Here is a 24,246-nt window from a genome sequence, read left to right as displayed (position 1 = left end):
ATTTTACTGCACTTAAACCTAAGGAAATTATGTCAACTTCAAAGAAGAATATCTACACTGTTTATTTTTGCTCATCCATCTAGCAGAGAGACATTTTGGAAGATACTTCCAAACGTAACTAGACGGAGACACAAGAGGAAAAGACAGATCACCAAAGTCTACTGAATTCATCCTCAGAGTAACATGTCAGCCCCTGCAGAGTTGATCACTACGGATGCGCTTGTGTTCCAGCTCTCAAATGTTATCAAGAAATTTCACTGAAAGCCAAAAATATCAACCTGCAGGTGATACCAGAGGAAAACTTGGGGGAACCAACAATGTCCTTATCTGACAATTGTCTGGGAACCATACATGTCTGAACTGGATTTCAAGGCAATTTAATACGTTTAGTGGTGGATCAACCAATGGAATCCATGAAGACACGCGGCTGATTGCAATTAAAACCTGAACAATTTGTCCATCGATCAGTGAATCGTAGAAAAATAGATCAATAGATAGAACGTGATTGGTTTAGTTCCATTATGTTTATTCAGCTAATGCAAGTTTTTACAGTATTATGTACTGAAAACAGATCATTCCATCGCTGTCACAGCCCAGAGGGAATCGGGTCAAATTAGATCAACGGATAAAATCGACATCAATTATTCGACGGATCTTGTTAAAAATAATACACTTGATACACCGTTATAAAAAATAAAAGCACTTGACAACCCTGTAAACGCAACATCGTTACTTCTGTTCATTTTATCGTCGCTCTTTTTTTTTTTTTTTAAATCCCTACATTTTGGCACCGACAGATGACACACCTGAACAGAGCGGGATGTTCCCACAGAGCTTCACCTTTCCTCTCACTTCACAGTCGGCAGAAACTGAAAGTACGACGTCCTCTCGACTTCAGACGCAATCACACGAGAAGGAGTCACTTCTCTCTTCCCTAAAATAAATATTAAATCAGACTTTGCTGTTTGCACCACACACACACACGCACAAACAAACAAACTCACACACACACACACACCCTGTAAAATAAATAAGAAAGAGTTCTGGCCAAATTCAGATGTATGTCAGGATCATCATCATCATGAATGGTCAAAGCTTGATGCCGCAGTTCATCCTCCGAGCATCCACCGTGGTCTGAGCCTGTGTCATGCTACAGCGCCTCAGACGTCGTCAGCAGCCTGCTCGCTGTCGGACGACTCTCAGTGCACTCGACAGTCTGCATGGGAGTATTTTTGTCGACATGTGTGTGGCGGATGCAGCATCCTCACTCTGCGTGTGTGTGCATGTATGTGTGTGTGAGTGAGAAAATGCAACAGGAGGGTGATGATGGGCAGTCAGCTGCTGCTGCTCAAACCAGGCTCCCCCCGCTCCTCTCTCCTCCCTTTCTCCTTTGTGAGAGAGAGAAATAAAGAGGTGACTGTCACTGAGGGGAAATGTAAAGTGGAGAAGCACAGGTGCATTGAATAATGGAGATCTGGTGCCGTACCTGCTGGATGTGTGTGTCTGGTCGGGCTGTGGCACAGATTTCGCAGCCCGGACGAGACAGTTTGTTGATGAAAGTGCATGAGGGACACGCCCACTCGGTCTGCGGAGAGGAGGGGAGTTGAGGTAAGGTCATTTTACTTTTCTTCTTAGTCTGACAGCTCAGAGAAAACTTTATTTGAACTTATTAGGGCCCGAGCACCAAACGGTGGGAGGCCCTATTGACATTGTAAGGATTTTTCTTATTATTATTTCCCTTTTTGGGCTTTTTCAGGGCCTAGACATGCTCAAATTCCGACCAAAGTTTGCAGGAAATTCAAAACCCCAAAAAGTTATTGTATTCTGGAGTAATTTGAAATGGGCGTGGCAAAATGCCTCAACAGCGCCACCTACGGAAAAAACCCTCAGTTAGCTTTCACCGATCCTCACGAAAATGAGGACAGTTGTGTATCATAATCAGATGCACAAAAATAGTCTCTCAGTGCATTATGAAAAAGGCAACAGGATGTCGACCATTTTAGATTTAGTGGTCAATTTGGCCATTTCCCACATTTTTACTTGAACGAACTTGTCCCAGGGATTCATCAGATCAACTTCAAATTGAGGTGAATGTCAAGATTCCCGGCCTGTCATCTAGACAGAAATTATGACTTAAAATCACAGCGCCCCCTGGTTGCAACAGGAAATGTCTTGTTTTTGGAACGTCTTACACTTGGAAGTATTCCTCCTCATCCACTGACCGCAACCATGTCAAGCTGTGTCAAACAACTGACTAGCGCCCCCTAAAGGGCAGCCCCGGCACTACGATTGGCCGTCATGTACAAAAATCAAGAGGGACGTGTCTTTTCATGACAGCCAAAAATGGCCACCAAAGCCAAACAGGAAGCCCGCCATTTTTGCCATTTTCTAAAATTTTACTCTGATGAACTTGTCCTTGGGCTTTCATCAGATCAACTTAAACTTCTGTGAATGTCATCTCAACAAGATGGAGATATAAACTACCTCGGTATATTTGATTTCATCACATGGTGTGACCGTGGCGTGGCGTAGAATTTTGATGATTCGCCAAAAAAGAGGGATTTATTATAACTCCTCTGTGCATTATTCTATCAGCCTCAAACCTAATTCACAGTCCCGCCCTGATCAGATCCATGTGTCAATATTGACTCATCATTACAGCGCCACCTGCTGGCTACAGGAAGTGACATGTTTTATACTTTGATACACTGCTCCTGGCTGCTTTACAATATACAGCTCAAATGAACTCAGTCAAGTCATAGGACCATGGTCAGAATTGTGACATTTCTTCAAACCGTGTAAACATTGAGGTGCGGCGAAGGTTCATCCTTCGCCAAAGGAGACGATGGAGACGTGACGCTACGTTACATTACTTTACGTGACGTTACTTTTAGTTGTTTTTCGTTGCTTTTCGTTATTTTTACGTAACTTACGTAACTTTACGTGACGTAACGTCACGTAGCGTAACGTAACGTAACGTAAAGTAAGTAAACGAAAACTAAGTAACGTAAGGTTACGTAACATCTAAGTAACGAAACTTAAGTTACGTGACGTGGATTTCGTCCGTCTGTCTGTATTTTTTTTTTGCGGACGGACAGACGGACGCTCCATATAGCGCCACCTACTGATCAGTGTGATAATTATGTTGTTGTAACATTGTCCAATTGACACAAAATTGCTCACGCTACATCAGAGCCCCTACAGATCTATTAGTCTGGCAACAGGAAGTAAGCTTTGTTTTACAACTATCATTTGATTTACATAAAATGTTCACGGTGTGATGTGCAATTGATAGCGTGGACCGTAATGAGCAATTAGCAGGCAAGGATCGACATCGCGTGACGGACGCAGGAAGTGAAGCGTTTGTCCTTGCCGCAGTGCGCAAAAAGGCATGCAACGCGGAGACGTGCGCTTGGTCATTGATCGCTCTCTCCACTAACTGCAACAGGCTTCAAAATGCGTGTGCTCAGGCCCGTTAGTGCTACAACGTAGCCCTAGTTCTAAGTTGTGATGGAAAGTGAAAGGAGCCTAAAGACAACAGGAGCCCCAGGACTCGGTGGAGAAATCTACACTGTAGATATTCGGCCCTGATAATTATCAAACTTGTTTGATATTCAGGATTTAAAATCTGGATGATTACTTCAGTACTTTCCGAGCAGAACCAAAACAGCCAGAGACTGGATCAGCTGACGGAGCTGCCAAGCAACGCTAAACATTCTGATATGAACGTCAGCTGGACAGATGTTATAAAATCTCACCTGAAGAATGGATAACTCGTGTTGACCATTTTCTCATCCTGAACGTTTGGCCCTCTGCTTTTATTCATTAACATTAGAGCAAGTTGTCGCTCTCAGACATTGTGATTACATTGAGGCCACATGAGACACGTGAGGTGATGCATCGCTGCCTCTGGAGCAATAATCTTAATAATATCCTGTAGTCTGTGCTGTGTCATTATTTTCTTATCTTGTAGTACCGGTGTGTTTAAGATTATTGAGAAGAATATCTGTGACGATTCTCATGTTTGTGATGAAACCAGTTTTCAAAATTATCTAGGTTTTTAAACTGCTGCAGTCTGAGCAGAGTTTAACGTAGATCCATTACAGGATCAATGATGAACTTATAAACAGTACAGACTGGTGTCATACAGTTACCTGTGTTTTACTGGCTTTGTTGGTGTGATCACTCAGGCGCAGATTCTCTAAGTCGAGGACATCTTTGATATCAGCTGGTCTATCGCCTCCGCCTCCTCCTGCTCCGCCTAAAGTTGATAAAAAAAACAACAAAAGACAAGTTCTGTGCTTTGTCCTGTGTAGTAATGGAGTATTCATGCAGTACTTGTACAGAGTGGCACGTTTCCTGGTGTTGACTCTGTACTCAAACACTCGTCTTAAGATGAAACGGTGAGTAGAAGGCAAAATTTACTGTTAACATCCATATCAGCTGAATGATGTGCATGTTTTATGTTTATTTATTTATAAATTGTACAATGCACATTAATTAACATTAAATCTAACATGTAAATGTGTCAGATTTAGAAATATAGGCTAGATGACTGAAGTACTGAACCAAATGAAGCATACATTACATATTTTCAGACCTTTATGCCAACAATAAAACTCACCAAAGACTGACATAACATCCTATTTATACTGCAGTTTGCTGTTTGTATAAATATCCCTCACTGTAGGAAATGAAACCCTCTTTTAGTTTAGAAGTGTTAACATGAACTTAAACCATCCTATTTAAAATCCTTAGCTGTTTGTTAAAGGTATGAAAAGATCAGTCTGACCCTGGTTGTTGTGTGGTAGCCTCGAGGGCAGCGTGCTATAAGCCCTCCAATCCTGCGAGATGGGTCCATTGCCTGGGGGGACAGGAGGGGCGAGGAGGGCGCTCTCCAGGTCCTGCTGGAACAGCTGGCGGGTAACGCGGGCCTGCCGGGCGGAGATCAGGTAGAGGTACGCCGTGTCCCCGTCCTTCTGCACCCCGTACGACGCTAACGACCTCGGCTCGGTGCACAAACACTGACCGATCACCCAGCGCTGCACGCGAGGATGGAAACCGTACTCGAGAAACACCTGAAGAAGAAGAGCGGAGGAGGTCACTGGAGCTGCCAAAGCAACTATATGATGTTTTTTATCTCATTGTCAATTCATTGTTTGTTTTAACCTGTTGCTTGAGGGCAGCTACCGTCATGTAGGGGAACACTTTCACTGTGACGCAACAGGACGACGAAACATCCTCCACAACCACAGACAGACTGCAACACAAATACAGCACGGTGAGTTGCAAATACACAACCAGGAAGACCCATGAGTCGTAGTTACTCTGACTAACTCTTTAGCACAACACCACTCACCTAATCTCCCCTTCTGCGTAGTTCTTTTCAGACAGCTGGATCGTCAGCACCGCTTTTTGTCGAGCCAGAGCGGACACGTGCTGGGAAGCGGCTTGAGTGTCGCCTGCTTCGATGGCCCTGGCGAGCTCCAAGCACAGCTCCTCTACAAACAACGAGGCAGCGTTCAGAGGCGTCCGTTTCAGAGCATGTTTTGTTGAGAGAGGGATGAAACACGGCGACACTCACCAGTTACCGGCAGCGAGGCAGCGCTCCACTGCTCCATGGCTGCTACCGTATGGTTCTGTCTGGCATCTGATTCGTACGTGTTAATGTTTGCAACTGTCAGACGAGAGAAGAGACAACAATATCAACCGATATGAGTATTTGTTCGGGCTACGTTTGGCTGATAAAGACCCAACGTGTGAATCAGCAACACACCTTAATCCCACAGAAAAGACTTCACGTCACAGACACACAATCAAGCGATTCCTTACGTTTACTTCATTGAAGTATTTCATAAATTCGGCTCATGTGTAATTTACAGACATTACACTTTAACTTGTCATTTCTTTTGACAAACTTAAGTCCCAGTTTACAGTTGCTTGAAGAATCTACCTTGATAGTTTTGCAGCAATTAACATTCTCTACTTAACAAACGTACTGCTGCTCTTCCTGTTTTTTATAACAGAGCAACTAAACAACTTGTTTACTTTAGAAAATGTCCACAGCTCTGTGTTATAAATGTTTAATAGACAGTGAGGAACTAATGAGATTAACATCCAATTCATCTGGTCTCTTTATTTTAAAGATAAGAAAAAAAGAAAAATTTACTTCCATGATGGTGTCTGCTCACGTACATCTGTAATTTATTTATTTATTCCTGTATTTATTTTCCTATCTCCACCAAGCAGGTTATGTTTTCATCTGCGTTTGTTAGTTTGTTTGTTACCAGTATTACATCGAAAATACAGAACCGATTACCATGAAACTTGGTGGAAGGATGTGCTATTAGTCCTAGAAGAACCCCTAAAATTTGGGTGTGGATCCGGATCAGGGGGCAGCTCCAGGATCCTTTTCCCCCCACATGCTTTAACATTGCGAGATAGCCCGCAAAAATGTTGTGTCTTGGTAGATGTATGAGCTTCACTGAGTGCCATTCCTATTTTTATTCCTTTCCTTTGAGGCAAATGACAGTTGTTGGTTTACCATATTTTATATTCAGCCTGAAAGAGGAGGAAATGTAGATATGGACACTAAACTATATAAACTACAAGGACACATCTGTCTTATCTAAGTACTATTTAATCTTGAATAGTTGTAGTGTGTGTGGCATTGGTTAGAACCACTGCTTTAACCACATCTTCAAAAACAACAGCTCATAGACGCAGCAGGTTGAGGAATAAAGACAAAATCTGTCAGACTCACCTCTATGTGCCTCTCTGAGTGATGACATCACCACTGTGGCCCACTCCTCCGCCTCCCGGTCGCAGCGGAAGTTGAAGCGGATGCAGTCGTGTGGTGGAGCCGCGAGTCGCATCTCATGGCAGCGAGGGGACTTGACCTCATACTGCACCGAGCGCAGGTCAAACTCGGCAATGAACTGAGGGTGAACAACAACAAACAGATCTCAGAAGGCGTCGTCGTATTTCTGCAAGGCCATAAGAAAGGAAATGTGGTGCATGTCATTAACTTCTATTTACAAAAAAGAATAAAATGGGGAAATATTTACAATGAATTCTTTGAGTCTGACGAACAGTCCCAAATCTATAAATCTTCAATTTACAGGCAAATCCTTACATTTGAAAAAGCTGCAAATGTTTGTCACTTTTGCTTAAAAAATAAAGAGAAAAATCTAAATAATTGTTGATTAATTAATTATCTGCTGATGGATTCATCTATGAATTGACTTGATTTGCTCGACAGTGCTGTTTTTATTATGATCATTTAGTTTCAGGCCCTTGGGAAACAGACATTCCTTGGAATTTGCAGATAAACCTATGGTAACCTTTTCTTAGACGTTAACACGAAAAACACTTTGCACGACCACGATAAAGTGAGAAAAGGGAAATAATTCCCTGAAATATTACAGGAAGCAAGTGAAACCTTGGTTCTGACAGTGAAAGACTTGTCATAAATAAGGGAGATTGGAGGCGAAGGGATTGTTGAGTATAATCTTTTCTTTCACTGAGGCAATGTAGAGAAACATTAAGGCACTGACGTCTGTTGTGGGTGAGACAAAGACAGCAAAGAGGGATTTGCCACCTGCCAGACAGTGTGTGTGTGTATATGTCTATACATACTGTGAAATGACTGTGTATGAAAAGCCTGCCAGCTCAGGCAGACAAGCTAAAAGAAGCTGGGATCAAAGTAGAACCATGCAAATCAAGAAGCATCTCGATTGTAGGGAGGGAATCTGTCTGGCATGAGATGAAAAGTTGATTCCAAGCAAAGTCAGATTTTAGGGAACAAAGCACAGAGTGGATCTGATGAACAAAAGGACTGCGAGACTTAAGGAGGTGAGACTGGCAGAGTGCAAAAGAAGGTCAACTTCAAGAATGATCGTGCGTCTCTACGGCTGGGGTCGATGCGGCCCGCAGCCAGTAATCAGCTGTAATACTGAGAGAGAACAAAGAACTTGTCCTGAAATGGAAACAAAGTCCCTGAGATACAGAGAAAACAAAAGGATTTAAAGAACTTACTTCAGCACCGCAGGGTAAATTTATTATAGTGAACAAGCCCTGTGTGTGCTTAAAGGAAGAGAAATCAAGCAGAAACTGAGGTAAGGTGGTAAAGGACAAGGATCAGATGCAATAAAACCTGCTTCATTAGAGGAAAACAGCAAATAGAAAACCAGCAATAATTAGCCGAAGGGTCAAATGTACATATGTTGGGCTGGAAAGACCAGAAGTAGATGAAGAAACTAGAATGAAACTCTTCCATTAACCCAGTAACACATCAAGCACTGTGTTACTGATCTGTCAGGTATGTTGTCAGGTATGTTGTTAGTGGTAGATCCACTGTAAGGCTTCATGATCCTTTCAGTGGATCATTTTATGATGCGTCAGGCTCAGTCTGAAATCTGTGCTATGAAGTATTCACCATGAAGTATACACCATGAAGTATACACCATGAAGTACACACCATGAAGTATACGCCATGAAGTACACGCCATGAAGTATACACCATGAAGTATATGTCGTTGTTGCTACTTCAAATGAACTTCAAGCCTCATGTGAGCAAACTGTGCACTGATGTGGTAATAAAGGTTGAATTTACCTCTGAACCGTTGCAGGGCGGCTAAACTTCACGTTAAACTAACTGCTGCACATTGTTAGCTGTATGTTATTGTTTCTTTTTGTTCCGTGTGACCGTCAGCACTCCGGAACTCAAAAGGAAGTTTGTCACAACAAATACCATAACGCTGAGAGAGTCTTTCCTTCATTTTTCTGGTGTCATAGTTTCAAAACTTTTTCTCAACAGGGCTTTTCCACAAGCGCTGGTTGTTGAGCAAGCAACTCATTTACATCCAGCTGGTAACTTAATTAGAGCTCATTTGGGCCACTTGAATTCTAATCCTCAGATTGATTTGTATAACTGATCGTATTTTACCGTGCGCATCCCAATTAACATGTTTACTAAACGACTATAAGTGTTTCATAAGCATCTATCAAATGCATGAGGGACCGAGTTTGCTGTGCGTGCACTGATCTACCGCCTGAGACCAACCAGCCGCTCAGCAGAGAGGAACACAGCAGAGGACACATTCTCTAGAAATAGCATTTGTCATGTCAGATTTTCCAAATCATGTCTTATAAAGTAGAAATCATGTCATGGAAATTCATGCAGTAACATGTATGTTTCTCCATATCATCCACTTCATCCCTGAGTCATTTCCTCCTGCTTGGTGTGAAACAAAGTGAAGGTTTATTCATAATTCTCTAGTTCCTACTTTTCCATTTCATCAAGTTTCTACATGTTGACAATCAGGTAGAAGAGAATATGTAGTAATTAAGATCAGTGTGTATTAAAGGAGCGGTGGCATCAGACTGTAACAGAGGCACAGTATTTGAACTGTTACAACCAGATTACATCATGTGGAAAGCCCAGTCTTATGTTATGATGTAGAATGATAAGAGATGCTGGGTCTAAACTGACCTTGTGCTCGGGTGATGAATCATGTGTGGAACTCTAAAAGGGACTTTTACAGCGACGTCTGACACGAATCAAGAGAGTGGACTGTCATAGTACGTGTGTTACATGTCTGTCATGACACATGGGACAAATTCAAGGTTGAACAAAGCGGTTGTTTGTTTCCTTGTAGTGGGGACAACATAGAAACCGAAGAGAGTCACCGTCGAAGGGTTTCCTCCCCGATGTTGCTGTTATGATTCTCATAAGAGTGAAGGTGTTGATGGGAAGCGAGGAATTGAAAGTGAAACTAAAAGCGCTCTGAACTCGGGCTCTTGTAACTCGGAGACAATATAAAGCTGCAGGTTTATAGAACATGTATAAACTTGTTAGGAGTTAATCTGAGTTACTGTCAGATGAGAACAGCAGTTAGAAGTTAAGGTTCAGCTGAATGTTTGACGCCGAGTCGTCGCAGTGGATCCGGGGGAAAGTCTGTGGTGGTGTTGTCATGATAAAGACACAAAGTGGAGGAGACCTAATGTGATTTAAAGCCTGAGTCTGTGGCTGACTGCTCCACCAGAGGCTGTGTACAGGCCCGTGTGGATATAAAACACAAACACAATCTGTGGCTCCTCACTAACATGGAGGCTGCTCTGCTGCTACACAGGTGAACGGGCTCTCACCACACTGCGGTTTCCGCTCGTGTCTCGCAGCGCCAGGCGGAACTCTCCGGCCCGGCTCGGGTCCATGCTGAGCTGGAGGCGCAGAGTCTCGCTGCCCGCCCCGGGGAGACACAGCGGCCGGATCCCGGAGTGGCACACCGACACCCGGACCGACATTAGCACGGTGGTGCAGCAGGCGGTCGGCGCAGGCCCGCCGCAGGCAGCCTGCTGGGACGAGGAGGCAGGCACCGGGGCTGGAGGAGCCCAGCCGCCCGAGCTGAGAGCCATGTCGCGGACACCAGAGGCGGGGTGGGGGTGACTGAAGCCCCGCGGCGGGTGGGACTGCTGCCCGCTGCTTCTGAGCGGTCTATTCGGTCCACCGGTGTTCGGAGAGGGCGCGTTCCTTCGCGGGCAGGTTGCGTGTTTCTCCTCGCCGCGCAAATTCTTCCATTTCTGCCCGAGCTGAGCACCGAGCTACATTCACACAACAGGAAGTGCAGGAGTCCGTCTCTTATTTATGTCCGGAAAGAAACGTCACCGTGAAACATCCAACTCAACAGAAATGTTAGAAACACGGAAGTACTATAAATATGAAATTACATTACAAAGTAATTACTATTTATTAATCAAAAACATCAAACAACATATAAACCATATTTGTGTAATGGGGTCAATCCTTAATAAAAAGCTTTAGCTAAAACAGGATCGTTTTCGCAGTGTTACTTTCCTAGTTATGCTTACATGTCATTGTAGATATAAAATCACAGCTCTAATTAACCTGACAGGACGGCGATGCCTATAGGATGAGGGGAGTTGGCGAAGTTTATTTAGGGACACCGTAGTCGCTCTCTCCCTCTCTCTTTCCACTGCCGGTCTTGTGAGGAAGTGTAGCGTGGGCGCAGCAGGTGTGGACGCCAATTGTTTGTTGCGAGCCCAGCGTACAGCTGTGTGTGTGTGAGAGACGGTATCAGCGTCGCCATACAGGCACGCTGTAATAATCTCCAGTCAGCGTGTACACACAAACTAATGGGAACGATACTTTACTTGTCGTCAAGACAATAAGGACGGCGTGGGTCTCTGCTTTATTTTAATGAATTGAAGGGCTGCCTTCAGGCAGAATATTTACGGTCACTGTTTTTTCCCCACATTTAGATTTCATTTTGTTTAGATTTAGTTTCTTTCTGATTAATTGGTTTGATTTCTGGTTTCTTTGTTTATTTTATTTTGTTCTTTGTTCTGTGGGTAATGTGCAATGTGGTTGACGGGTACTGTGCAATCCTGGTTTAATGGCTTGAATATTGGTGAGTTATTGGCTCCGTAAACTAGAGGCCCTCTTCTGTTATTTCATTGTATAATATCGCTTGCAGTGATAATCCACTGGTGCAATCACACCAGTGTTGAGATTCTTAAAGTGTGCTGTGTTTGTTTTATGCATGATATTTTAACTTTGTTAAATTGGGTCTGGAGCCTTTAACTTGTCTCTTTTTAATCTGTTATTTATATCAAGTACAGGCCAGTACTCCCTACATTGCACATGATCATGTGCTGTTTGATCAGTCTTTTTTAAATCCTTTGTCCAACTTGAATAAATTGTCTATTTCTGGAATCCTCAGCCTCCCGTCCCGTTTATTCTGGATATATGTGGTGAACCCGATTGGCATTCAACTGTCACCCTAAACTTTTGACCACTACATTTGTGTCAAAGACAGGAGTTTTAACTTGATGCATTTATTTGAAGCAGCCTTATAAATATGCCTTTATTTCTATTTAATTCACTGTTATGCGACGCTTCCTGTAAGCTTTTCAAATTAAAAGCCCTCCAGCTTTTTGTGAAAAGAAATGCTTTATTTCTAATGGGGCCTATAGTGGCAGCCCCCCCCCCAGACTAAAAAGTTGATAAGTAAAGGGTTTTTATCGTCTATGCGAAATATGGTTAATCAATAATATAAAACAGCAAACTCTCAGGAGAAGATGTTCTCAAAAGTAAAGTCTGTTAATTAGGCACATATTACCAAATTTCTTCCATGTTTATGTTGGCGTCCTTTCTCGTTTGTGTGGTCTGGTTTCTGTGACTGGACTTAGAGCCAGTTCACCAGCAAGACACAGCTCAGCTCAGAACAGTCGTCTGTCTGGTCAGATCGAGGTTCGAGACAAACCGAGATGTCCGTGCTGCAGGAGATGAGTCCAAATGTGAAGCAGATGAGGCAGTTGGAGTACGCAGTCCTGGCCAGACAAGCAATCCGGATCAGGGAAGAGCTCAAACAGGTAAAGACAAAAAATATATAGTAATATAATAATCTACGATATATGGTAGCTACAGTAGATTTTCCAAAATGTGTTGTGATACATGGAATCTCGGCTTTGTCAACAGGGAGTGAGAAAACCGTACAAAGAAGTGATAGATGTCTGCTGGGGCGACCCGCACAGGGCAGGAATCAAACCTCTGTCGTTTGTCCGTCAGGTACTCAGTGACCTTCACAGGCTGCACTTTTAAGCTGTGTAAATAAAAAAAAAACTGCATGTGCGATCCCCCTGTGTTTCCATCTGAACTTATAACCTCTGTCTTTCTCTGATGTGGTCTCATCTTGTGCAGGTTCTGGCAGCGTGTCTTTACCCTCAGCTTGTGAACAGTGACAAACTGCCTGTGGACGTCAGACAGAGGGCCCAGAGGCTGCTTCAGGAATGCTGTGGAGGGAGTGTAGGTAAGGGTTAGGGTTGAATGCAGTAATGAAGTTATTATAAACATAAAAATAATCATTTTAGACTTCTCTCTTTTTTAAGTAACCTATGCCTGTCTAGAAGATTTCGGCCCTGTACCAACACATTGGGGGGGGGGGGGAACAGTTGTGAATTAGTGTTTAAGGGGCTAAATACCTTGAAAAATTACATTTTAAAGCGTTTACAGAAACATATCTTGTCCACATTAATAATAGTTCCTGTAAAAACTGGTGACAAAAGTGCTACTGTGAATTACGCAGAGTAAAAGATCGGCTGTTTTATGAATGGAGGCCTTGTTGAATTTTTAATTTTTCAATGTTTTGAACACCACTAATGAGATTTCATTCAAACGCATAATGAAGGGGTGGTGGTAGAAAACTTAAAACCTGTATGATTAGAAGCCCAGTAAGTGAGGGGATGTTTTTGTGTTATTGCACGGTGAGCCTGAAGTGCAAATTACAAACCACACAAGGGTATGAACTTCTAGGGACCTACTATCGACAAGTGTCTGACCGTCATTTTAAAAGGATTGAAACGCCGTCAAAACAAGTGTCTGAGTCATTTTATATCGTCATATCATCAATCTGTGCTGCAGTCTCATCGCAGCTTTTTTTATTAGTCTATTTTGTGACAGTTCATCACAATCTGTGTTATTTCTACAGGTGCCTATACAAACACAAGAGGTATTCCAGAAATAGTCCACAGAGTCTCTGAATTCATAACCAGACGAGATGGTGGCGCTCCGTCCCCCCCTGAAAACATATACATCAGCCCAGGCTCACAGTGGGCGCTCACGGTAACAACCAATATTTCTATAATATATATTATTATAACAAACTCCTTTCTCTTGTAAATTATCACGATCTTCATGCTCACCCAGTCTTTTTACTGTGCCTACAAGAATATGCTCAAGATCCTGGTGAACAGCAAAGCTTCTACCAGAACCGGCGTTTTGACTCCAGTGCCGTGTCACAGCACAACCACGTTGTCCTTAGAGGGACTGGGAGCCGTCATCGTTCCCTATTACCTGAGTGAGAGGCAGGGCTGGGAGCTGCAGGTGGAGGAGCTGCAACAAGCGCTGGACTCTGCCAAGGGAGTGTGTAATCCTATGGCTCTGTATGTCATCAACCCTGGAAATCCATCAGGTAATAAAACAGAATGGAGATCATCCGAGTATATTTATACTAATATACTCTATCACATTGTTGTTTTCCTGTGTTTGCCTGTAGGTCACGTCCAAAGCAGGAAATCCATGCAGGAGGTGATCCGATTTGTTTCAGAGAAGAGACTCTTCCTTCTGGCGGATGAGGTGGTTGTTTTAAGTGTTATCTATCCAAGCATAATGGAAAAATTCATACAGTCAGTAAATACAGGTGCACAATAAAGTGAGACAGTCTCCGTTCCACAGGTTTATCAGGAATGTGTTTATGGGGAGAACAGTGAGTTTGTCTCCTATAAGAGGGTCCTGGCAGAGATGGGGCCTCCTCTTTCAGACACAGTGGAGCTGGCTTCCTTCCACTCAGCGTCCAAAGGCTACATGGGAGAGTGAGTGAGTTACTCTGTGCCGGGTGATCGTCACAAAACTTAGAACAAAGTTCATTCTTGACTTGAGAAAACAATCTCACCATCAGGTTCAAGGGATGATGAAGAAGATGGGAAGACGTACAATTATATTAAGTCTCCGAGTTCACATAATCATTTCATAAATAGTTAACATATAACATAAAAGTTTTCATATTGGCAATGTTACGACTCCATTTGGATTTGTGTCTCTCCAGGTGCGGTCTACGTGGTGGATATGTGGAGCTGGTAAATCTGGACCCTGCTGTTATGAAATACATCTACACGATATTCTCCATGGACACCTGTGCCCCTGTGCTGGGTCAGATGGCTCTGGATCTGATGATGAACCCTCCACAACCAGGAGATCCATCATACCCTCTGTATGATGTGGTGAGCAGAGATTACTGTACTATTTAGCAGGATGTTTCATTGCCTGATTTTCTTTTGAAAATTACTTATAATTACTGTTTCTGTTCTTGCCTCCAACTCCCTGTTCTGCAGGAGAAACAACCCATCAGGACTGCGCTGGTTCATAATGTAAAGACAGCACGTGCGGTTTTAAACAGTCTGCCGGGTTTCTGCTGCCAGCCCGTGGAGGCAGGAATATTTGTGTTCCCCAGACTTCATATTCCATCTAAAGCCATTCAGAAAGCCAAGGTTCCAATACCATCTTACAGAATGCACGGCAAAACCAGAGCAATGTTATTAATTTGTCACATATCTGTGATCAAATGTGATGCTTTTCCATATTTTAGGAAGTGGGAATGAAGCCAGACACGTTCTACTGCTCCAGGCTGCTAGAGGAGGCTGGTGTGTTAGTCAGTCCAGGTTGTGAGTACGGACAAAAGGAAGGCACCTTCCACATCAGGTATAAAACTACAGATTAATCAATTGTAAATGCATCATAACATAAAAACAGTTAAAGTGGACCATTTCAAAGAAGAGTTGAATATTTCAAAATACGTGTTGGAACATTTTACACCTCAGGCCTGTAACCCTCTGTTCTTTCTACAGATTTTGCATCATGACGCCTCAGGACATCATGGAGGAACTACTGAAACGTCTGACAAGCTTCCACACACAGTTCATGGAAGATTTTTCTTAAGTAAATAAACACTAACAGTTAAGTGAAGAATAAAAAGAATGCAACAGTTTTCCTCATGTTGACATTTGAATATTTATTACAATAAATATGATATTTACTTCAGTCATTTTAAATGACCTCTGGCCAGACACTGTCTTTATTTGTTAGATAAAAATTCAACCTCTACTTTTCAGAAAGCAAATAACTCACCATGAAACAATTAAGTCCAACATGGATTCCTCCCACGTCAGTGCAAGTTGATAATTTACCTCAAGAAGCAGAGGACATTCCACAGTTCAGCACATTAAGCGCAAGCTCATGTACTCGGACATTTAACCAAAAAAAAGGATGCCATGATCTTTCCTCTGTACCAGTCAGAGGAGCCGATGTACAAGTGTACAAAGCTCGTGGTCTTCAATCCACCTCACTGTCGCTGTAGTGATGCCGAGGGAAAGAGCTCGAGTCTGTATTGTTGAGCAGCCCGATGAGCAAGGATATGAGCTTTCCATCTTGAGAAGAGTTGGTGATTGCGTTGCTGGGATTGCTGAGATTTCGGTAGAGCATGGTCTGAATGGAGGTGCGGAGCTCCCACAGCAGCTCCCACGTCTCCGCTGTCAACTCGCAGTGCATCAGAGAGCGACCAGGAAATGACACCTCCACCATGTCTCCTCTCACTGGGACACAAGGAAAAAAAATAATTCTTGTTTAGAAAACAGATTATACATTTGCATCGTCACTGTTCAGACGAAAATACTTTTAGAATGCACAGTCCAGAGATGAATTAAGGTTTTTGATCATTGGCAGCTTTTAGCTTGGTTGGAAAAACTAACCAATTCAAAGGTTTGTCAGTGGGGTTAAGAAAAGGAATGTTTCTTGCCAGAGCCAAAGTGACAAAAAAAAAAACCCTCTATCTTTTAATATTCTTCATTCTGGGCTGAAAATGACCATTGATTTAGGTAAAACAACAGCTTCTTCACTTCAGACATAAGCTAACAACACAGTGTCAGGCTTATTAAACTGAAGTGAAATGAAGCTGTATTTTGTCAGCAGTGACATGTCCTACCTGTCTCTGTGATATCACAGTCTGTGAGCAGCAGCAGTGCGAGTGGATGGACTACAGACGAGTCTCTGATGAAAACGGTCCCGCCTGACTGGACTGCATAGAAGAAGGTCAACCAGCGACTTGGGAACTCTTCTTTCCCTCTAAAATATCATGAAGGAACATACAGAAAGGCCTTAGATTTATATACACACACTATTTAAGTCAACACCTGCTGTAGCTGAATTTTCAATCATGCTCTGACCTGTTGACTGAGGAGCGGTGAAGATGCACCGGGCCAGTGAGGGTTCGGAAAAACACACTGTTGGGACGGAAACGCCCTCCTTTGGTCACAACACCTTTCTTCACCTAAAACAAAAAACAGTCAGGATGAAAAGTTTCATAAGACAAAAGACGGAGCACAAAGGAAAGAAGCTGTATATGATACATATTATATTAGACTCCATTCAGAGAAGTTGCCAAATACCTGAATGAGGTTGGGATAAAGTCCAGCCAGCAGCACAGCTTTAAGCAGCTCATCCTGGTTGCTGTGTTCATTGTAGAGGGACATGTGACGCTGACACTCACTGGCACGAGACACCAGCTCAGCTTCATGCAGGTTCTCACTGAACTGAGAGATGAGACCTATGACACAAGGGGAGGAATGACTTTGTGATGCATTTGTTGTCTTTGTCAATCTTATCTTGAAACCATCTTGCTTTTTTTCTGTGACAGTTCTTCATACAAGTGTTCCAAGTCCAATCCACGAACTTCTTTAAAAAAGGTTCAGTGTGTAGAATTTAGTGACATCTAGTGGTGAAGTTGTATGCTGCAGCTGAATACCCCTCACCTCACCCTCCCCTTCCAAACATGATAGAGAACCTGTGGTAGCCTTCAGTTGTCATAAAAACTCAAAAGATGTTTAGTTTGTCCAGTTTGGACTACCGTAAAAAACATGGTGGCCTCCGTAGAAAGGACCCGCTCCCAGTGTAAATATAAGTATTTAAATAGAAAGGGCCCATTCTAGGGTAAACAAAACAACAATCACACACTAGTGAAACAATACTAGGATTATTTTATATTCAGTTTCTGCCAATAGATCCCTTTCACCTAAATCTTACACACTGAACCTTAAACCCATTCAGAAAGAGGTGAGATTTCATCATTAGCATAATCTACAGCCATAAATTCTCCATATATGGATTTGTCTTGATTCGTTTATGAAAAAGATTAATTCACAAAAAAGGTTACCAAAGATTAAAAAGAACGACTTGACACATTTTTGCACGTCTTTGCAGTTGGAAACTAGTTCGGCACTCAGAAGAACGCATATCTCAGTCAGGCCCCAACAGTCCCCTTAGGAAACCACATTTGAATTTTGATTTAACTCTGCATCAAATTGCACACACTCAATATCAGTTCCCTTAACATGCAATATCTTTTTTTTTTTTTTTTTTTTTTTTTTTTAAATCAAGATCCATGAAAAATCTTCTTAGGAATTAACAAGATGTTGAAAGATGCCCTATCTCACAATGTTAAAGAAAGAGACACACTACGCGTCACACTAACCGTTGATGAATCGCAGGCTGGCCCTGGACAGAGTGTGTTTGTGCAGATAATCATCTCTGTCCTCTCTCATGCCGTCCTGCTGAACTCTCTTCCAGCCCAACACAGCTCTGCTGAACACCAAATAATCACTGTAGCTGGAGCCAGTCAGAGACTCTTTGGCCTGAACAAACAGAGCACAGATCATCATATTAAATATCCAAGAAGTCATATCTGTTGCGTTTTTAGAACTACATTGATTAATAAACAAGGACAACTCACCTTGTTGACTAGTGCTCTGTTCTGCATGCTGTTGTAGAAAGGGTCCCTGGTCAGACATGCTGCAATAGACAACATGGGCAGAGCACATCTGAACATGGCGCTCAGGACCAGCAATTTGCCCAGCCGAGGGTCACATGACATACAGGACACACGCTCTCCTAAAGGTGTCAGGTTTTCCGTCTTGTCCAGAACTCCTGCCAAAATAAAAGCATTGACATCAATTTGATGCAGCAGAGAAACGCATGCAAGTTAAAAAGACAGGATGGTTGAAATATCCTCACACGATCCGGAGCACAAGCTGCTGCGAGTCACTCACCTATGTCTTGTAAATTTCGGACAGCCTCTCTCACAGCTTCTTTCTCTGGACTGTCCAACACTTGGGATAAGAAATCTTCAGCCTTAAACACAACAGAGAATCATTCAGTATGAGAAAAATACATTACAGCAGTAAATAAATACACAAAAGCCATTCTTCTACATCAGTACCTTGCAGTTAGGACTGTGAATTTTTGCCTGCACTACTAAACTCTCCAGCGGTGTGCGCAGGATCTCAGGGATTGGGAACGGATTCATGGATTCCAGTTGTTCTCGTGGGAACAGGTGGTAGGACTGTCCTGGCTGACATCGCCCTGCTCGCCCTTTTCTTTGAGTGACATTCGAGTGGGATATCCAAACTGTGTCCAAACAGGAGACCTAGAAAACAAACATGTCTGCTTAGTTATTTTATACAATTCCACCAGAAAATAGCACACCTTGCAAATCTATACTTTTGCAGATGTAAAAAAAAAGTTTAATGAACAACTGGTAAATGCAGAAACTGTTATACCAACCTTTGTCCGTGGGTCATAATTCTGTTCTTTGTGAGTTCCTGCATCCACCACATGGACAATGTCATCTATGGTGATGGAGGTCTCAGCAATATTGGTGGCGAGCACAATCTTCCTCTGGCCCATTTGGGGGTGCTGGAACACAGCCTGCTGGTCGGCCACTGATAAACTAGAGTGCACTTAAAGAAAAAAGGAGAGAAATGATAAATGTTTTCTGCTCATAGGGAGGAATCTTCTTTTTACACTTAGAAGACAAGTCTTCGTCCGTCCTCTTACATGGCAGGATCATCTGTGAGCCGCGGGAAAAGTGGGGCTTCTCCTCGAGTTTCTCCTGAACTGCCTTGATGTCCTGCCATCCAGGGAGGAAACACAGCACTGCACCTGAAGCATGATGGGAAAGGAGGTTTGAGAATCATAACCAAGGCCACCATCTATAACAATGCTATAAAAGCTAATGCAAGTTAAAAAAGGCTGTAGCTTAATTACCTGGTTCTCCATGTTTGTCAATGTTTTCGATGACATCAGCTACTAAATCTAGATCAGGTGCAACTTCATTTCTTCCTCCCTTAAAAACACAATATACAAATTCCTCTTACACAGGACACAAGAGAATTTTTTGCACCAAAATGTAGGAAAGTGGGATGAACGTGAAAGTAAAAAAAACAAATCCATTCTGAGAGTCAATGCTCACCTGCTTGTCTGTCTCCCTTCTCTCTTTGATTGGCAGTCGGCGTCCCATCTGTCTCAGCACATCCTCCAGGTAGCTGTCCTTCACTGGGTGCATGAACCCTGGCACCTTCACTATGGGACAGCCTCCGAAGTACTGGGCCAGCCTCTGGTTGTCCCCAGTAGCGCTCATGAGAACCACTCGTAGGTCGGGGTTCTCCTTCAGGCTGGAGCGCAGTAAGGCCAGCAGCAGGTCTGTGTTTATGTCTCTCTCATGGACCTCATCTACCACCACATGGCTGATTCCCTTCAGGGACGAGTTGGACTGCAGCTTCCTCAGCAGGACGCCCACAGTGAGGAAGAGCAGCGCTCCTCCGCTGTGCTCAGGGGGTCGGCTCTCGAGTCTCACCTTCGTACAGAGAGTATTAATTTGCTTTGTTATTGTACAAAAACTGTCAACACATTTATCCTCAAATGTGAATAATCACAAGAACATTACAACAGAAGGAATCAACTCTACACATGGAATCCAACCAGAAACATGGAGTCTAATAAACTCTTAATTTCATTTCAAGAGTAAAAAGATAACATTACCAATGCAGTAAAAATAAAACCTTTTAAGTTTTACATCTGCATCTTGCTTACAGAATAATGAGGACCTTAGTTAAAAGCATCAAAATTTGCCCTGATAAATATTTTGTTTAGGACTTTAATAAAAACACCAAATTAAAAAAAGGGGAATTTGTATTGCATCTTTTTTGGATTCTAAAACCTAAATAGCAGCTTATTCAAAAGTAAATGTAAAATTGTAGCATATTTTACAACAATCATTGCTAATGTTGAAAAAAAATAAAATAAAAAGTCAAACAAATTTTGTTCTGATCCAAGTTTTCCTTTATATAATAAATAAGTATTTCTGCATCTGTTGTCTCTACTTTAATGACACCGGAGTAAGAGGTAATGCAATAAAGTGTGAACTAAAATCACATCATTTATAGATTGAGAGAAAATTCACAAAATGCCGACATTAATTTTCAAATATCCATCCATCTCTATATGGATACATGTTTATCTATCTATTGTAAGTTGTCCATTAGTAATTTTACATCTAACTGACATAATACATTAAGTAAAGGCATAGTTCTGTAAACTTGTATCTACCTGATATCCCACACTGCGTTTTAGAGCTGGGCCCATCTCATCAGCAACACGCTGAGCGACTGACACGGCGCTGATCCTACGAGGCTGGGTCACCAGGATGTTGCAGTTCGCACCCTCCCCGCCTCTCACACACTCCTCCAGCAGGAAACGGGGGATACGCGTTGTTTTGCCACATCCCGTTTCCCCGGCGATCACGACCACCCGAGAGGATCGCACTGTTGAGACCACGCTCTGACGGTGGCTGTCAACCGGGAGCTCCACGCTCAGTCCAGGGTTCAACTGCTCCCACTCCTCTTGTAGGTGGATGTTGAGCTGCTGAGCCTCCCCCTTGGACAAAGGTCTGTATGGTCTGCCCGTGATGGCGTCTGTCACTAAGTCATCCTCCTTGTCGACATCCTCCTGGTTTACTGTCTGCTCTCCCGTTGCCTCTTTCTCCTCCCATAGCTTCTGTACTTCTGTTGCCACTGGGTACTGTTAGAAAAACAGAGACTTTAGCTTTGATGGAAAATGACAATATCACCAAATGGCCAATGACAGTGGTTCCCAAACTGGGGGTTGGGACCCTCAAAAGGGATCCCAAGTTAAATCTGAGGGGTCACAAGATAGCTCATTATATTACTGACTTTTAATTTTCCTTTTTGGAACCTTCCTGAAAAGATGATCATGTTGTAATAATTAAATGTCTCTACAAGAACTACAACAACAATCAAGAAAAACTACAGCCCAAGACCAAAAGTACATGTTAAAATTTTGTCCATGCAGTTTACATATCTATAAATGTGATTTAAATAAAAAGCTCCATCCATCTTTCTCACCTGTTCAAGATACTCCCTCATGTTAACCTTCAGGTATTTGGGGATTTCCAGTGGGAGGGGGCGTCTCTCCCTGTCCCCAGCCTGCCTCACCTCATCATGGTGGTACTTGGCATGAGTCAGCACATTGTTGTTTTTATCCAGCAGCTGGAGCTCCTAAACCAGGTGACATAACACAAATGAGCACAAAGCTGACATGCAAAGGTAAAGTATTTCATCGAGGTCGCTCCCACCTTCAGCTTCATGCACGCAAGAGCCGCAGCTTTCCTCTCTGCTGTCACTCTGTTGGTCGCTGTGGCTGTGAACGTCATCTTCTCCGGCCAGCTCAGGGTCAGTTCACACTTCTTCTGCTTCCCTCCTGTTGTTCTGAAATTCATTATGTCCTGTAATAAAAGATGACAGATTGATTTACAGTACATACCGTGAGCTAAAAGTGACTCGTTCTCACTGTGGCAGGGACGGGAGCTACGAACCTTGGTCTTGTTAGACGACGTGGCCACCTGGATGACCCGGATTAGGAGATGTTTAGGTTGAGGAAACAAGGAGAGCGCATCATCAACGGAGGACTCTTCTACAATGGGCAGGTATTGTTTTTGTGCATCTGCTTTGGATTTAGACAAGTGGAAGTCATCTGTCCAAGGGTCTTCCTCGATATCATTAAAGGTTGTACGTATCCCTCCTCTACCCCGACCAGCTCTCTTCTTGGGGAGCTGATTGTTTGGTCCAATAACACCCATTTCCTGTGCACGAAGAGAAAAGGGGGGAAGGTGAGTGGAGAACGAGCAAATTACTACAGAGACGTTAAATAATAATAAAGAAATGCATGTCCACTTTTAACAGCAAGTCTTACTTTGAGTTTGAGACAAGCAGCGGCTGCAGCGAATCGCTCTGCATCGCTCTTCTTGGAGGCGAAACCCTCCTCTTCGATCTTGTGGGGCCACAATAGTGTGACAGTAGCTTTCTACAGAAACAGAGAATCGATACAAAACTTATAAATTGAGACATTATCGCTCCCTCTTCCTGGATCATCGCGACTGATTCTCACCTTGACCCCTGCGTGTTCAGTGTAACTGTACTGGATGTGCCGGGACAGATCATTGGTTCCCAGTGAGCGAGAGATGGTGTTACTCAAGAGGCTTTTCGGGTGTGGAAACTCCTTGAGGAGATCTGTGTTGAGGTTATCTGAACAATTAAAAACAAAAAGAAAAAGGTCAGACAACAACATCCACCTCAGGTAAACACTGCTTGTGGAGAAGTGGGGTCAGGATTTGTTTTGCATCCAAACTGAGAAATTCTGGTTTAATGTTTCTGTGATTCTTTCTCCTTTCGAAGCTGTTTGAGTTTATATGAGGTGTTTCAGCGTTTTAGCGTCACAGCTGTGATAACTGAGCTTTCATTCACTTGTGTGTTTCAGGATGGATGTCCTTGAGGGTCAGCACTGCAGAGGTCTGTCAAACCCGTTAGCCGCTAGCTAACCTAGCTAACAGCCGGTTTTCACTCACTCTGTTTAGTCTGGAAATACGCTGCACCGGGTTCCTCGAAGCTTCCGGGTTTGGTCGTGTACCACCGCATCTCTCCGGTCCAGTTGGACGCTGTCGTGCCTCCTTTATAAACACATTTTGGGACTTTGCTCAGTCCTCTCAGCCGCACGAGTAAACCACCGGGTAGCGCCATTTTTAAACTACAACTTCTTCTTTGCGGCAGTGAGCGGAAGTAGACAGCAGCTGTCACAGCGACACCGACTGGCGAGGAGTATCATTTAATTCTTGTAAAACTTCTGTTAGGCGTGAAATCAAATGACATCTAAATAAAATAAAAGTAAATAACCGGTAATTTTTTTTATTAATCAAGTGTATGATTTACACAACGATCTATTATTTTCACAATATTTAATATATCCTTAATCGACCATCATAAATTTGATTTCTTTGTATTAATGTATGATTACATTGTTGATAATTGAAAACCCAAACCCCTTACAAACTAGCTTTCAAATTACCTCACATAATAAGCTAAGGACATTTTAAGGGGTGCATATTTTTATATATTTCCTTTATCATAAATTCAAGGTTTATAATATTGGGTTCTAAGGCAGAAACTATGCAAACCCCTTAAAACACATTTAAAAATGTGTTGTTGATTGGCAATTAACCTCTGTAATAATATTTGAATCATGGTTGGGCTCCAGTCACTTTGAAAGGACTGTCACAACCACAACTCTATCCAAGGTTGCATGTAGGGCACATCTGAAATAAATAATTAATAAATTAGTTTACTGCATTGTACTATTGGGATCTCTCACTCTGCACATGCTGTTCTAAATTTCAGCCTTTATCTAATTTATTTGCTTGTAAACTCACCACCTGGAGAATGGGAGGAACCCTCCCAGGTAGAGTGAGATGTGGTCTGGCCTGCTGCCCA

The 24,246-nt window shown here is 42.8% G+C and overlaps 3 protein-coding genes across 4 annotated transcripts; 1 reads left to right on the top strand and 2 right to left on the bottom strand.

Moving 5' to 3' along the window:
* Positions 1–502: 502 nt before the first annotated feature.
* LOC117778885 (ranBP-type and C3HC4-type zinc finger-containing protein 1-like) lies at positions 503–10,629 on the bottom strand. Its single transcript, XM_034614761.1, has 9 exons — positions 10,150–10,629; positions 6,764–6,938; positions 5,585–5,677; positions 5,360–5,501; positions 5,170–5,260; positions 4,793–5,078; positions 4,155–4,261; positions 1,487–1,585; positions 503–1,388 (listed from the first exon to the last, which is right to left on the bottom strand). The coding sequence occupies exons 1-9, from the start codon at positions 10,414–10,416 to the stop codon at positions 1,335–1,337; spliced, it is 1,314 nt and encodes a 437-aa protein (XP_034470652.1). The 5' UTR covers positions 10,417–10,629; the 3' UTR covers positions 503–1,334.
* Positions 10,630–12,183: 1,554 nt separating this feature from the next.
* On the top strand, positions 12,184–15,563 carry LOC117778882 (alanine aminotransferase 2-like). 2 transcript variants are annotated; one of them, XM_034614760.1, is made up of 11 exons: positions 12,184–12,393; positions 12,500–12,589; positions 12,722–12,830; positions 13,509–13,642; positions 13,748–13,991; positions 14,076–14,155; positions 14,255–14,391; positions 14,625–14,799; positions 14,911–15,006; positions 15,165–15,277; positions 15,424–15,563. In XM_034614760.1, the coding sequence occupies exons 1-11, from the start codon at positions 12,289–12,291 to the stop codon at positions 15,512–15,514; spliced, it is 1,374 nt and encodes a 457-aa protein (XP_034470651.1). In that variant the 5' UTR covers positions 12,184–12,288; the 3' UTR covers positions 15,515–15,563. The 2 variants fall into 2 exon arrangements, with proteins under 2 accessions (XP_034470651.1, XP_034470650.1); XM_034614759.1 differs by having other exon boundaries at positions 12,187–12,393; positions 14,911–15,066.
* A 4-nt stretch (positions 15,564–15,567) lies between these two features.
* Positions 15,568–23,537, bottom strand: dhx30 (DEAH (Asp-Glu-Ala-His) box helicase 30). The gene is made up of 19 exons (XM_034614756.1): positions 23,328–23,537; positions 22,871–23,007; positions 22,676–22,786; positions 22,299–22,565; positions 22,059–22,208; positions 21,829–21,981; positions 21,014–21,484; positions 19,878–20,261; positions 19,673–19,751; positions 19,463–19,567; positions 19,190–19,365; positions 18,846–19,052; positions 18,676–18,757; positions 18,360–18,553; positions 18,102–18,261; positions 17,020–17,177; positions 16,798–16,901; positions 16,557–16,696; positions 15,568–16,167 (listed from the first exon to the last, which is right to left on the bottom strand). Exons 1-19 carry the CDS (start codon positions 23,497–23,499, stop codon positions 15,908–15,910), a joined length of 3,510 nt encoding a protein of 1,169 aa, XP_034470647.1. The 5' UTR covers positions 23,500–23,537; the 3' UTR covers positions 15,568–15,907.
* Between the last annotated feature and the right edge of the window lie 709 nt (positions 23,538–24,246).

This window comes from Hippoglossus hippoglossus, chromosome 17 (assembly GCF_009819705.1).
Source record: "Hippoglossus hippoglossus isolate fHipHip1 chromosome 17, fHipHip1.pri, whole genome shotgun sequence".
NCBI classification, from domain to species: Eukaryota; Metazoa; Chordata; class Actinopteri; order Pleuronectiformes; family Pleuronectidae; genus Hippoglossus; species Hippoglossus hippoglossus.
The sequence above is the reverse complement of the archived record's forward strand: the minus strand, read 5'-3'. Positions and strand labels throughout refer to the sequence as shown.

What these genes read in the sequence shown, in the direction of transcription:
- LOC117778885 (XM_034614761.1), bottom strand. Translation starts at nt 10,416, where the DNA reads ATGGCTCTCAGCTCGGGCGGCTGGGCTCCTCCAGCCCCGGTGCCTGCC. An exon ending in TAGCTGCCCTCAAGCAACAG is followed by an intron (nt 5,079 to 5,169) that starts GTTAAAACAAAC and finishes CTTCTTCTTCAG; the next exon opens with GTGTTTCTCGAGTACGGTTT. An exon ending in GCTACCACACAACAACCAGG is followed by an intron (nt 4,262 to 4,792) that starts GTCAGACTGATC and finishes TATCAACTTTAG; the next exon opens with GCGGAGCAGGAGGAGGCGGA.
- LOC117778882 (XM_034614759.1), top strand. Translation starts at nt 12,289, where the DNA reads ATGTCCGTGCTGCAGGAGATGAGTCCAAATGTGAAGCAGATGAGGCAG. An exon ending in CTCTGTCGTTTGTCCGTCAG is followed by an intron (nt 12,590 to 12,721) that starts GTACTCAGTGAC and finishes CATCTTGTGCAG; the next exon opens with GTTCTGGCAGCGTGTCTTTA. An exon ending in TCCAAAGGCTACATGGGAGA is followed by an intron (nt 14,392 to 14,624) that starts GTGAGTGAGTTA and finishes GTGTCTCTCCAG; the next exon opens with GTGCGGTCTACGTGGTGGAT.
- dhx30 (XM_034614756.1), bottom strand. Translation starts at nt 23,499, where the DNA reads ATGGCGCTACCCGGTGGTTTACTCGTGCGGCTGAGAGGACTGAGCAAA. An exon ending in CACCGCTCCTCAGTCAACAG is followed by an intron (nt 16,697 to 16,797) that starts GTCAGAGCATGA and finishes ATGATATTTTAG; the next exon opens with AGGGAAAGAAGAGTTCCCAA. An exon ending in CTGTGATATCACAGAGACAG is followed by an intron (nt 16,168 to 16,556) that starts GTAGGACATGTC and finishes CTTGTGTCCCAG; the next exon opens with TGAGAGGAGACATGGTGGAG.